This window comes from Cylas formicarius, unplaced genomic scaffold (genome assembly GCF_029955315.1).
Source record: "Cylas formicarius isolate icCylForm1 unplaced genomic scaffold, icCylForm1.1 PGA_scaffold_1__22_contigs__length_36826433, whole genome shotgun sequence".
In the NCBI taxonomy this organism is placed as follows: Eukaryota; Metazoa; Arthropoda; class Insecta; order Coleoptera; family Brentidae; genus Cylas; species Cylas formicarius.
Window position 1 is genome coordinate 12,502,881 of NW_026844264.1, and position 10,776 is coordinate 12,513,656.

General features: G+C 36.5%; 2 protein-coding genes across 2 annotated transcripts; one reads left to right on the plus strand and one right to left on the minus strand.

Annotated features, from left to right (window-relative positions):
• Positions 1-5,332: 5,332 nt before the first annotated feature.
• Positions 5,333-10,293, minus strand: LOC132696357 (uncharacterized). The gene is made up of 4 exons (XM_060661138.1): positions 10,033-10,293; positions 8,722-8,914; positions 6,511-6,930; positions 5,333-5,811 (listed from the first exon to the last, which is right to left on the minus strand). Exons 1-4 carry the CDS (start codon positions 10,291-10,293, stop codon positions 5,333-5,335), a joined length of 1,353 nt encoding a protein of 450 aa, XP_060517121.1.
• LOC132696876 (coiled-coil domain-containing protein 34-like) lies at positions 8,995-10,020 on the plus strand. The gene has a single exon (XM_060661969.1). The coding sequence runs from the start codon at positions 9,037-9,039 to the stop codon at positions 9,961-9,963; it is 927 nt and encodes a 308-aa protein (XP_060517952.1). The 5' UTR covers positions 8,995-9,036; the 3' UTR covers positions 9,964-10,020.
• Positions 10,294-10,776: the final 483 nt, after the last annotated feature.

Genomic DNA, 10,776 nt, shown 5'->3' on the forward strand with positions numbered 1-10,776 from the left:
TTTGAAAATGGATAAGTTGTAATAAATATTATTATTTTTAAAAAATCCACTATTTACAATATAGCCTTATTTGTAAATTTTAGTCATCATGTGCTGAGTAGTCAGGTTAATTATAGTCGCTGGAGTCCACGCAAACAATAAGTGACTCTTCAGTGTTTTCAAGCATGTTATTAGCTTTCCACATTCCTTCTTCTATTTCAGTCGCGTGTTCGACACACCCACATTTTAAAAGTATTTCACAGTAATAAAGTGAAGTCAGAAGTCAGTCATTTTTGCTATAAATGATAGTAATTATTAATCTCTTAATTAATCTTTTTCCGAAGGTATATTATTTTCTAGTGGACCATTCTTCCATAAAAACTTGCCTCGCGTTTTTTAAATGTTTATCCTGGCATTTTTTACCAAAGGTATATCCACCATTTACCGAGGTTTCGTCCAGATTGGAGATATTCATGTTCTCCCTTCGAAACTGTCCAACTGCTCCAAAATATTGTTGGTGTGAGGAGATAAATCCTTCTTTCTCAATTAGAAGTGATTGTTATGAGTTTTTTTCGTAAGAAAATTCATTTCTTTCAAAATTTTCCACAATTTCTTCTAATTGATGGGTAGAATGAGATCATGAGTATATTGCCCACATAATTAAAGAATATATTTTTTTCCTAACTATAAACTAATAAAAATCTATAGAGTTTGATCATTTGCATTCTATTCTGCCTATACCATCTAAGATTTTAGAGATAATAATGCATAAGCAAAGAAAAGCATTTCTCAATATTAACAGTATTTTTCCCTCAAACAGTCAGGTTTTAAATCTGTAATAGATGACATTTTTAGGTCTTATGATGATAATCTTAGCTGTTAACACTCAACTTTACTTTTCTTTAACCTTTACTTTCTTGTCCTTAATTCCCTCACGGTCCCACTCCAACTCTGTTGCTCTGTGTTTCTTAATTTTGGACTGTAGCAATATCTGGCTTTGTCAAATGTCAGACTTTTTTAGCCCTTTGCTGCAAAATTTAATTAGATATATAATTTTGTAATTTTGTTCTTTTTAATTTTTTATTTATTATTATTCTGATTGCAGTGTTTTTATCCTCATATATTACAGTCTCCTTCCTTCGCGTACTTCTCTTTGGTGACCTTTAACTCCAACTCCAGCCATATTAAAGGTTTTGCCATCCAAAAAATTTTGCAGGGACCGGAACAAATAGTAGTCGGAAGGCGCCAGATCTGGAGAATATGGTGGATGTTGCAGTACGTCCCATTCAAGCTGTAAAAGTTTTTGGCGAGTGACCAAACTTGTGTGAGGTCTCGCATTATCCTGGTGGAACACTACACCCTTCCTGTTGATTAATTCGGGCCTCTTCTCTTTAAGTGAATCATTCAATTTGTCCAGTTGATGACAATAGACTTCTGAATTAATCGTTGTATTGTCCGACAAAAGCTCAAAAAAAAGAGGCCTTTGACATCCCACCAAACGGAGAGCATCACCTTTTTTGGTGAATGTTGGTTTTTGACACGCTTTGAGCCGGTTCATCTTTTCTGCTCCATGACCTCTTGCGTTTAACATTGTTGTATACCACCCATTTTTCGTCCCTAGTAATAATCCGCTTCAAAAATGGATCATTTTCTTGACGTTTGAGGAGCGAATCACACACGTCAACGCGACGACACAAATTTCGCTCTGTAAGGACATGGGACACCCACACATCGAGCTTCGAGGTTAAGCCCATGCCTTTCAAATAGCTATAAACAGTCGAATTCGACAAATTTAATCTCTCGCCGATTTGCATCAACTAATGCCTTTATCGCATCTTTGTCAGCTTCGACCGGCCTTCCAGACCGTGGTGCATCTTCGACATCAAAATTGCCGGATCGAAATTTTGCAAATCAGTTCTGGCACTGGCGTACTGTTAACACGCCTTCTCAATACACATCCGTCAATTTTTTTCTCGCTTGGACAGCATTTTTACCTTTTCTGAAGTAAAAAAGTAAAATATTACGAAAATGCTGCTTATTGCTCTCCATATTTAAAAGGGCACCAACCAAAAACTACTGGGTAGAATTAATAGAACTTATTCACACACAAGCCTTGCAATATCAGCTCTCAATGGTTATGCGGCTTAAGTGTGAAGTTGGTTTCGAAAAAACGTAATTAAGTCCTCTGACGGGAAAAAACGAAATGACTTTCCGAACAACCTTATATTATTTCTAACTTTAAACAGTAAGGAACAGGCGGATAACTGCCTGTCCGTTTGCCTGCCATTCTCGGGACTGTCGACAATCTTCAATAGTACGCCTTTAGAACACGGCTAAGGTTCTACAGTTCAATAAGAATGGATTAAGAACCAGACCCTAGAAGTGAAAACGGAAAGGTAGAGTATATTGATCGGAAAATAGGAGCGACACTTTAATTTGGATTCATAATTTGCAAAACCTGCTTATGTAACTGATCTATCACTTTATCTTTATTTTGAGTACAAACTGTACTCAATTTAACACACTTCATTTAATCAGTTACAGTGAGAGAAAAAGGGTTATTACGAGGGGGTACCCAAAAAAAACCGGAATCATTTTTTATAAACTATATATTGTTTTGAAAATCACAGAACGACCTTATCCCCTTCAAAATACTCTCCATTAGAACTAATACATTTGTCCCAGCGGTGCTTCCACTGTTCGAAACACTTTTTATATTCATCTTTGGCTATAGCCGACATCTCGTCCTTCCTTTTTTTCTTGACCTCTTCAATGTTATTAAATCGCTGTCCTTTCATGTCCCTTTTCATACGTGGAAATAAGAAGAATTCACACGGAGCGAGATCAGGCGATTAAGGTGCATGGGGCAGAGGCACCATGCCATTTTTAGCCAAAAACTGCTTAACAGAAATGGCTGTGTGTGCAGGTGCATTATCGTGGTGGAAGAACCAGTTCCCTGTCCGCTACATGAACTCTGCATGAACTACGCCGTTGATGTCGAAAAAGCAAATCAGCATCGTTTTGATGTTTGATTTGACCTGACGCCATTTTTTTGGACGGTGAGACAGTGACGTCTTCCATTCGCTGGACTGTTGCTTCGTTTCTGGATCGTAACCATAGCACCATGACGCGTCGCCAGTAATGATCTTTGAAAGAAAATCTGGATCCGTTTCAAGCTGTTGATTCAAAGCACGACATGTTTCAACTCGATGTTCTTTTTGCATGTCCTCTTCGGTTAAAATTCGCTGAACCGTGCTCCAAGACAACCCACTAATCTTTGATAATTGTTCAATTGTCTGTCGACGGTCTGTGAGCACAAACTCTCGAATCTTTTCAATATTTTCGTCGATTCGAGCACTTGATGGACGTCCAGTACGAGGTCGGTCATCAATTGACTCGTCGCCATTTTTGAAGCGAATAAACCACTGGTACACTTGAGTTTTTTCCATCGCATCGTCTTTATAAGCTGTTTTTAACATAGAAACAGTTTCAGCAGCACTTTTACCGAGCAGAAAACAAAATTTCACAGCTGCACGTTGTTCTTTTAAACTTGCACTCGAAAAAAACGAAATAACAATAAAACAGCATTAACAAAAAATGGCACTGCAAGTGAACAAAACAAGTTAAATTTAAAACTCGCAATAAGTTGTACTATCCACAACCTAGCGGCAGAAAGGTGTACTATCCAAGCTCTGCGCGCGGCAATTCAATTCCGGTTTTTTATGGGTACCCCCTCGTATGTTGGATATATTGTTTTCATGCTAACTGCTGAATTGTTACAACTTACCTGATGCAACTTTATAATGTATTTATTCCAAATAGAACCGTTACCAATTTAGTACGATATGCTGACCACATAAAATAACATAATTGTTTCAAATATCACACTTAGGTACGCTGAGAAAAATTCTTACAAATGCACAACATAGCTAAATGGGCTTAAAACTAGTGTTCAAACGCAAAGTAGTGACACTTTCTAATCAAAAACGTCCGATCTAGTTTCGCCACTCTACGAGAGATGTCAGCACATCAAAAGTTAAAATTTTCGGGAGGGTTTAACATGTTATGTTATACTATTATGCATGCAGCACCCGTATTAAACATAGACTAAAACAAACAATAAATTAACTACTTCTTTTTCGATTTTTTACCACCACAAATGCCAAAAACCCGAATATTTTCTACGCCCAAGCTAAACAGTTGGCAAAAAATTCGACGCTCCCACAAATAATACAAAACGTGAGCATTTGACAAAATTAGACAGCGACTTGCAAAAAATACATCCATAACAAATTTATTCACGTACGCGCGAGTATCCCAATTTCCCGATGTTGTTCGGATCTCACGTTTGAAAACGGGAGCAGCCTCCTCCTCCTCACACCCCACCCATTCCTTCTCCTCGTTCGGTATCTTTCCGGGACACTGTCGCAATAGAATAATAAAGCGATAGGCCAAATACGTCACATAAAAGCCACATGCGGTTGATTTATTAAAAAACAAATAAAAGCGGAACTCGCGTATCCCTATAAAGGGCGGAGATATCTTGTGCCTGGAAAGATGTGGAACATGACCAGGTGTTTAAAATAGCAAATCGAATATTGTTCTAGAAATTGGACGCCGCGATTTTGCAATCCGCGTCGCTTGATTCGAGATTTTAGATGAATACGCGAAAGTTAATGTAATATTTCCTTACCTGGAAAAACTGCATAATGGAATTAAAGGAATCCAGTAGTAAAATCCCTCTCATTATTGGTTTATGGCGAAGTAAAGCAAAAAGAAGAATACTTTATAATGTTTAAAAAGGAAAAGGTCAAAAAGAAAATTCAATTCCTTTCAAGGCAGGTGTTTTCCTTTAATTTTTTTTTTGAACTTCAAATTTTTCGGTAAACACACGAAAACTAACAAACTACATTTGCCTACATACCCAAAGGTTTGAAAAAATTTAGTAATTTCAATTGATTAGAGTGGAGAGTAACAGACTAGAATACATCTAAATTTTCCAATGTTTTATTTGTTATTACAACGCCATTTACCGAAATACCAAAACTAACCAATACTTCACGCCTTTGTCGCATAGAATCCGAATCTAGAATAAAAGTTCTGGATTCTATTTAAGATTTCAACCCACCACCACTGAGCTGGGGTGGGGTGGGGACGCAGGTTTGATGTTAATGTACAGTTTTTTTTCAATATTTAAAGGCTTTTTTATTTTTTGGCCAATTGCATCATTCTCGAGATATTCCATCGCTTCCAAATTTTTTGGACACGTGGTATAAAAGATTGGGGTTTTACTACCAAACAACGGCTATAATTCTATGTTCTTAATCAACGATGTAATACTTATTTATAAAAATCATTTAATTAAACTCTCGTATTCTTGCTTTTTATGGTCCGGCTCTTGCTCTTTGAGATCTCGGTAACTCTTGAAGGTATGTCGTCTCTGACATGTCACGACTAAGCCAGCGCAATAGCAAAACGATGACAGAAATAAAATAAATCCCAAGTAAACCATGTAGCGGACCAATTCGCCCGTTAAAAGTTTCGTTTTCGAATGGACGAATACGACAATTTGCTGCATTCTGATATCGTCTACTTCGCACGTGTAGTTGCCAGCATCCGAGCGAGTCACCTCAATCAAATACAACGTGCTGAATGTGTCGACCATGACATGGGGGTAACTGTTGTCTCCTTTTTTGAGAACTTTACCGTTCTTCTTCCAGACGACCCGGTTGTCCAAAGTTGATTCTGGACAAACGAAAGTTAAATGGGAGTTTTCCTGCAAGACTGAAGTTTTGCGGTACTTGTAGCCTTTGCCTTTACCCACTTTCCATCCTAAACAACGAAAGTGTTTTTACTAAACGCAAAATATAGTGAAGTGTCACTTAATCTCTTAATTTTTCAACGAAACAGGCTTTCCATCTGACTCCAAGACTAGCGAGGTGATATTTTTATTAGCTCTATACACTATACACCCCAACGCACCTTCTTCACTGAATTAGGAATTAATAATAATTAAATCCTATTCGACCAAACTAAAAACAAATCAACAACAAACAAACAACAAATCTTAACCACGACTCAACGATATGGAAATCAGTCATCCGAGACAATATTCATGTCTTTTTTACAGCTCCGCCTCCCTCAAATATTGTCTAAGGAGGTACAAAGTAGAATGCAAACCAGTTGCAGTCAAGTTCTGAAGGAACCAACGAGATGATTGGCGAAACGTCAGCAAGTTGTGTTGGTTTACAACTGAAACACGAGGATTCAAGAAGATTTGCAATATCAACAGCTAATATGATAAGATAGGAATAAAAAGACAAAATAGTCTGCTTATGGTAATACCTAATTGACCTTTATTTATAACCTACTTTATGATATAATAGTTGTTGAACAGTTTGATTCCATTATGCCAGTGGAAAAGACATTTATTTCAGGAAGTATCTCGGTAATGCTATTTCGCGGAACCTGTTTTCATTAAGAAATTGCCTAATATTTTCAACAAACGCTCCGTATATAGACGTTACGCACCTTTACCGATTCCTTCCGCATCGGGACTGCATATTCCGTCACACCTTTCCTGCAGAACGAAATCAGGAATGATTCGTGTTAAATTACTAAATCCGGGAAACAGATGATGCAGTCTTTGACTCCTGCATGAAATTGCGGGAGCATTGAACAAATAAATATCATCGGGAAGCGTCAAATTGATCGCGTTAGTCGAGGGCGTGATTTTAATTTTGCACTTTCCAGTTTTCCTCCTTATTCCTTGACCTTGAGGGCGTCCGCATACTTGACACATACTCCAAGTCGACCATTGAGTAATGAGTTCTAGATGCAGTTTAAATAGTCCCCGAATTTTAACAATCTCTGGCGATTTTGAGCTCTGCAGCAGTTTGTTGATCGGTTTTAGGTAATCCGTCTGATACTTTGCCCAAGCTGTAATGTTCCCTAAAATAAACTTAATTTTATGGTTCTATCGCCCAAAATTAATATTGGCTGAAATATTACCCATTCCACGAATGACTGTGGAAACCAATAATCATGCAGTATAAAGAGTTTTGTCTTTAAATGTCAAATAACTTAGTATTTTGTAATAACTTATTTTTATATTTATTGGAGCGACAAAAGTAAAGCAACTTTTCAAAGAACGATATTTCAGTTAAATACATAAAAACATTAACACATTTTCTTAATAATTAAGAGGATATCCATTGTCGGCTACAACTTTTTGGCAACGACACAGCATTAATGAAATTAGGTTTTGGATAGTAATAATCGCCACATTCATTCATTCGCCATAATTTTATCAATTAAATTATTTTTTGAGAATCTTGTAACCAGAAATTGACGTTGCACCTTTTCCCAAAAGTTCTCATTGGGATTGAAGTCCAGTAATTGTGTCCGGACCTATTCTACTCCTACTCTACTCCATGGAAGACCAATCCCACAAAAACGCACTACTTTTTCCATACTTTATTATTGGAATCTAATATTAACTCTACGCCTTACTCGCCTCATTCCATTATAATTAAAAATTGTGAGGTTTGTCCCTAAATAATATCTTTTTCTATTCAGGTCAAATATCGTCGTGACAGGGCGATTTCTTTCAGAAAGCAATAGCTTCTTTGCTGGACTATAAACTATAAAGTTTCGTCTCAACTAATTGTCGTTCAATAGTCTTCGCAATAATTTGAAGTTAAAAAATTTAAGCAACCATCCTTGATCCTGGACTACCTTTGAAAATTTCTTTTCATTCTTCTATTAATACAAAATGTAGTTTCTTTGATTTTGGCATTTTTTCTAAATACCTCTGTCATTATAACATGAAAAAATGCCCGAAAAACTGTATTTTGCTAAGTTAAATCGCAATCTCTTACTTTCCTTCTATTATATGGATATTTTTTTTTGGCATATTCATTTCTACAAAAATAGAGTCTTAAGCTTAGTTAACCTGCAATATTTTATATTTAAATTTACCTTTATAGTAAATATCTTTTACTTGCGTCAATATTTGACTTTATCTTAAAAGTTGCTTTACACTTATTGAATAATGTAGACGAATATATATAAAAGTTTTAGTATAAACAATTTATGTCAGTTCAACTCTTTTGGTTAAAGAAATTAAATATATGTATTTGGTGAAATATTATTCCAAATAATTAACATATACAACAGTGCAAATATATATACCTAACGTTCAATAAATAGCAGAGTGTACTGACATTTTCTTATGTGGTTGTAAATTTCCATCTTAGAAAGATCATCATCTTATTGAAACCAATAAAAATCCAGAATGTTGTAACAAATGTTTTCGTAATTTCATAAATTTTTAAATTATTCGCTATTATCCCAAAGAAATGGATATGATCGCAGAGCGAGCTGCATTTAGCTAGAGGGCTGGGGTTGATACCGCCTAACACATCCCATTTGAGTGCTCGATGGAAATATACGAGACAGCTCAGTATCGAAGATAGTTGAAAACGAAACAAATTTATGAGATGTTAGGCAAGAATTATTCAAAATATTTCAAACATATCCGTAGTTCAAACAGGTGTCTGTCCAAGATATAAATTTGAAAACGGTAGAAAAAAAAATCATGTTAGATGTCGGTGGTATAGTTTTGTGTTTGTGAAACAACGTTGTTCTCCTCTCCCTCGTAAGTATATTACATTTATAACTTCTTTAAATTTATTGTAGTGGTCATGGTTTTGGTAGCTCAACAAGAATTAAAATCTTTACCTTTCTCCATTGCCGCAATCTCATCTTGAAAGACGATATCCACTAAATAATTAAACTTTTCTCTATTAGTCTGATCTTCAAAATTGACGCAGTAGTAAAACCCAACGTCTTCTCTAGTGAAATTCTCAAAAATCAAACTATTTTTGTAATTTATTTTTATCCTATTCATTGCAACGTCGTTATAAGTATCCGCCTGGAACGTGAAAGTGGAATAAAAACGTATTAGGTACCAGTCGTTGCGCATTTGACGTTTTTTGACGTTTTTTAGTTTACTTATTTTACTGGCAAATAATTTTTATATTTGCGTTTCAATAAATGATCGGTCATCAATCTAATCAATATTCGGAACACATTTATCGAACCGCCAAAAGTTTCGATCCAACCGATAACATCAGGGTAGTGAGAAAATTCATCAATTCCGCCATATATGTGGAAAAACCGATATTAGGTATGCCTCCGACAAGGAAGATTAGCCCGCTTTCGCTCAGTGCCGGAAATCCTGCTCGTGTTTATCCCACTCCCGTTATCAAAGTATCCAATAAAGATCTATTCAGTTTGAACTCGTCAGCGGATTCATCAACGGATAGCAGTAATGTTAGCCAAGAGACTATAAAACCAGGCAGCGATACCCAAAAATTCTGCGATGAATTAAGGCTATCCCTAACTCAACTAAATAGCAACCGAACGTCAATCGAGGGACAGGAGAAAGAAGAGCTGATCAAATCCTGGATTGCCCGAAAAGAAGCTGAACGAAAGCGACGACAGGTTGAAATCGAGCGTGTTTCCAGAGCAAAAGAAGAACAGAGACGTCTTCTAATCGAAAAAGAACAGGAGAATTTTAAAAAGTGGTTGGCTGAGAAAAGGGCTCTCGAAGAGGAACGGAAAAAGAAAGCACAACTGGAGGAAATGGAAGCTATCTTAAGGGCCGCGGAAAAGGAGAAAAAGAAGGTAGAGAACGATTTGAATTTTCGGTTGTGGCTGCGTCGAAAGAAAAAACTCGACCTCGAGAAGAAAACCAAAGAAAAAATTCAATTGATACGAATATACGAGGAGAAGCTGACGCGCATTGAGGAGAACGAGAGGGCTTATCGACAGTGGCTCGAGTCTTCGAAAAATAAACCGAGACCAATACCGTTAAATAGGGGTCTTCAAAGTCTATGCTCGTCGCAGTCGGTGACTTACATAAATCCCTTACCCTGGAACGCTGACGTAGATAAAATTCAGAAACCGAATTCGCAATGAAATTACCTCTGTAGACTCATTTAATACTCATTTACAAATATATATTACCGTATTCTAGAAGTGTCGTACCTGTACTTCGTATGGTTCAGATATACCCAATTGAGGGATCTTGTACCAGTTCTTTGGACGACCGTCGTGTGCTTCGTTACAAAACCTGCAACGCAGAATTAGTCTCTGGCGTTCGATAGCATCTACCAGGGCGTAGAGGTCATCTTTGTCGGACGTCACCAGCCTCTCTCTTTCTCTGCACTCTTTAGTTTCGATTTGCTCCTGTTCGTAACATTCTAAAGAGGTCGTTAACAGTAGTGCGAGATATGTGTTTATCAACATGTTTGGGCAAAATTATTTGATTAATCTGCTAAGGAATAGTCGATATTTTCTTTGCCTTGGCAAAAGCTGGTTTGACAATGATTGTCAGTATTTTCGTTACGTGATATTTTACTTTGACAGTATGACGTAGGTTAGGTATTACAATCGAAAGAAGAAATGTTAACACCAACCTGCTATATTCACCATCTTAAATTAGTTGGTTAAGTTGTTTGATAATTTGTCAGAAGAATTTAGGGTTTCTTAGAGATCTATCACCCATCAGCCAAATTGTTTTGTTTGAATATATGTTTTTCATTAATTTAGCTGATCGTAGATGTTTGGAGATTTTAGGACAACTAAAGATTCTAGTTTTGATGTTGTTTTTCAGAATTTTTGATATTGAATTGGTGACATTATGAACATAGGGAAGGGTGACTTACGTAGTTGTTTTGGGTAAGTGGCTGTGGTTAAGTGTAATTTTTAATTTAACATATATCTTGCTAG